The 426-nt window shown below is 42.5% G+C and overlaps 1 protein-coding gene across 1 annotated transcript in view; it reads right to left on the reverse strand.

The window, feature by feature from the left end:
- Nucleotides 1-282: 282 nt before the first annotated feature.
- Nucleotides 283-426, reverse strand: part of LOC119591833 (zinc finger protein 37-like) — a 15550-nt gene continuing 15406 nt past the window's right edge. The window contains exon 7 of the mRNA XM_037940576.1: nt 283-424. Coding sequence (XP_037796504.1) covers nt 283-424 — 142 coding nt within the window. The remainder of the gene's footprint in view (nt 425-426) is intronic.

The following is a 426-nucleotide window of genomic DNA, read 5'->3' on the forward strand; positions in this document are numbered from 1 at the left end:
CAACTGCAGTATGTCAGGCAGTTTTTTCTCCTAGTCATCGCACCTTGCATTTTCATGAAGGAGACTGACTTTCTCTTAATGCTGTTATTATATAATTGTTAAAAAAAGAAAAAAAAAACAGTCTAGATAGTGGGATTCCCTGATGAGAAAAAATGGTGCTTATCATACTCGCCTTGCAATGCAGATTCCCAAATGACCATTATCCCACCAAACGTTTAAAAAGAAATACCTACTCGCCAGTGCACATTATCATGCAGAAAACCCGGTCAGTTACATACGTTGTTAGACTCTGTAGCTTTCTAGTTCCCTCTTATTGCAAACGTCACCAGTGATTTCCATGAGCCCACTTCTGACGCAGCGAATAAAGCTTGTGGTCAGGGAGGTTGGCGCGTCAGGTACTGCGAACACACCATTCAGGCGGGACCT

Source organism: Penaeus monodon, chromosome 29 (assembly GCF_015228065.2).
Source record: "Penaeus monodon isolate SGIC_2016 chromosome 29, NSTDA_Pmon_1, whole genome shotgun sequence".
Lineage (NCBI taxonomy): Eukaryota > Metazoa > Arthropoda > Malacostraca > Decapoda > Penaeidae > Penaeus > Penaeus monodon.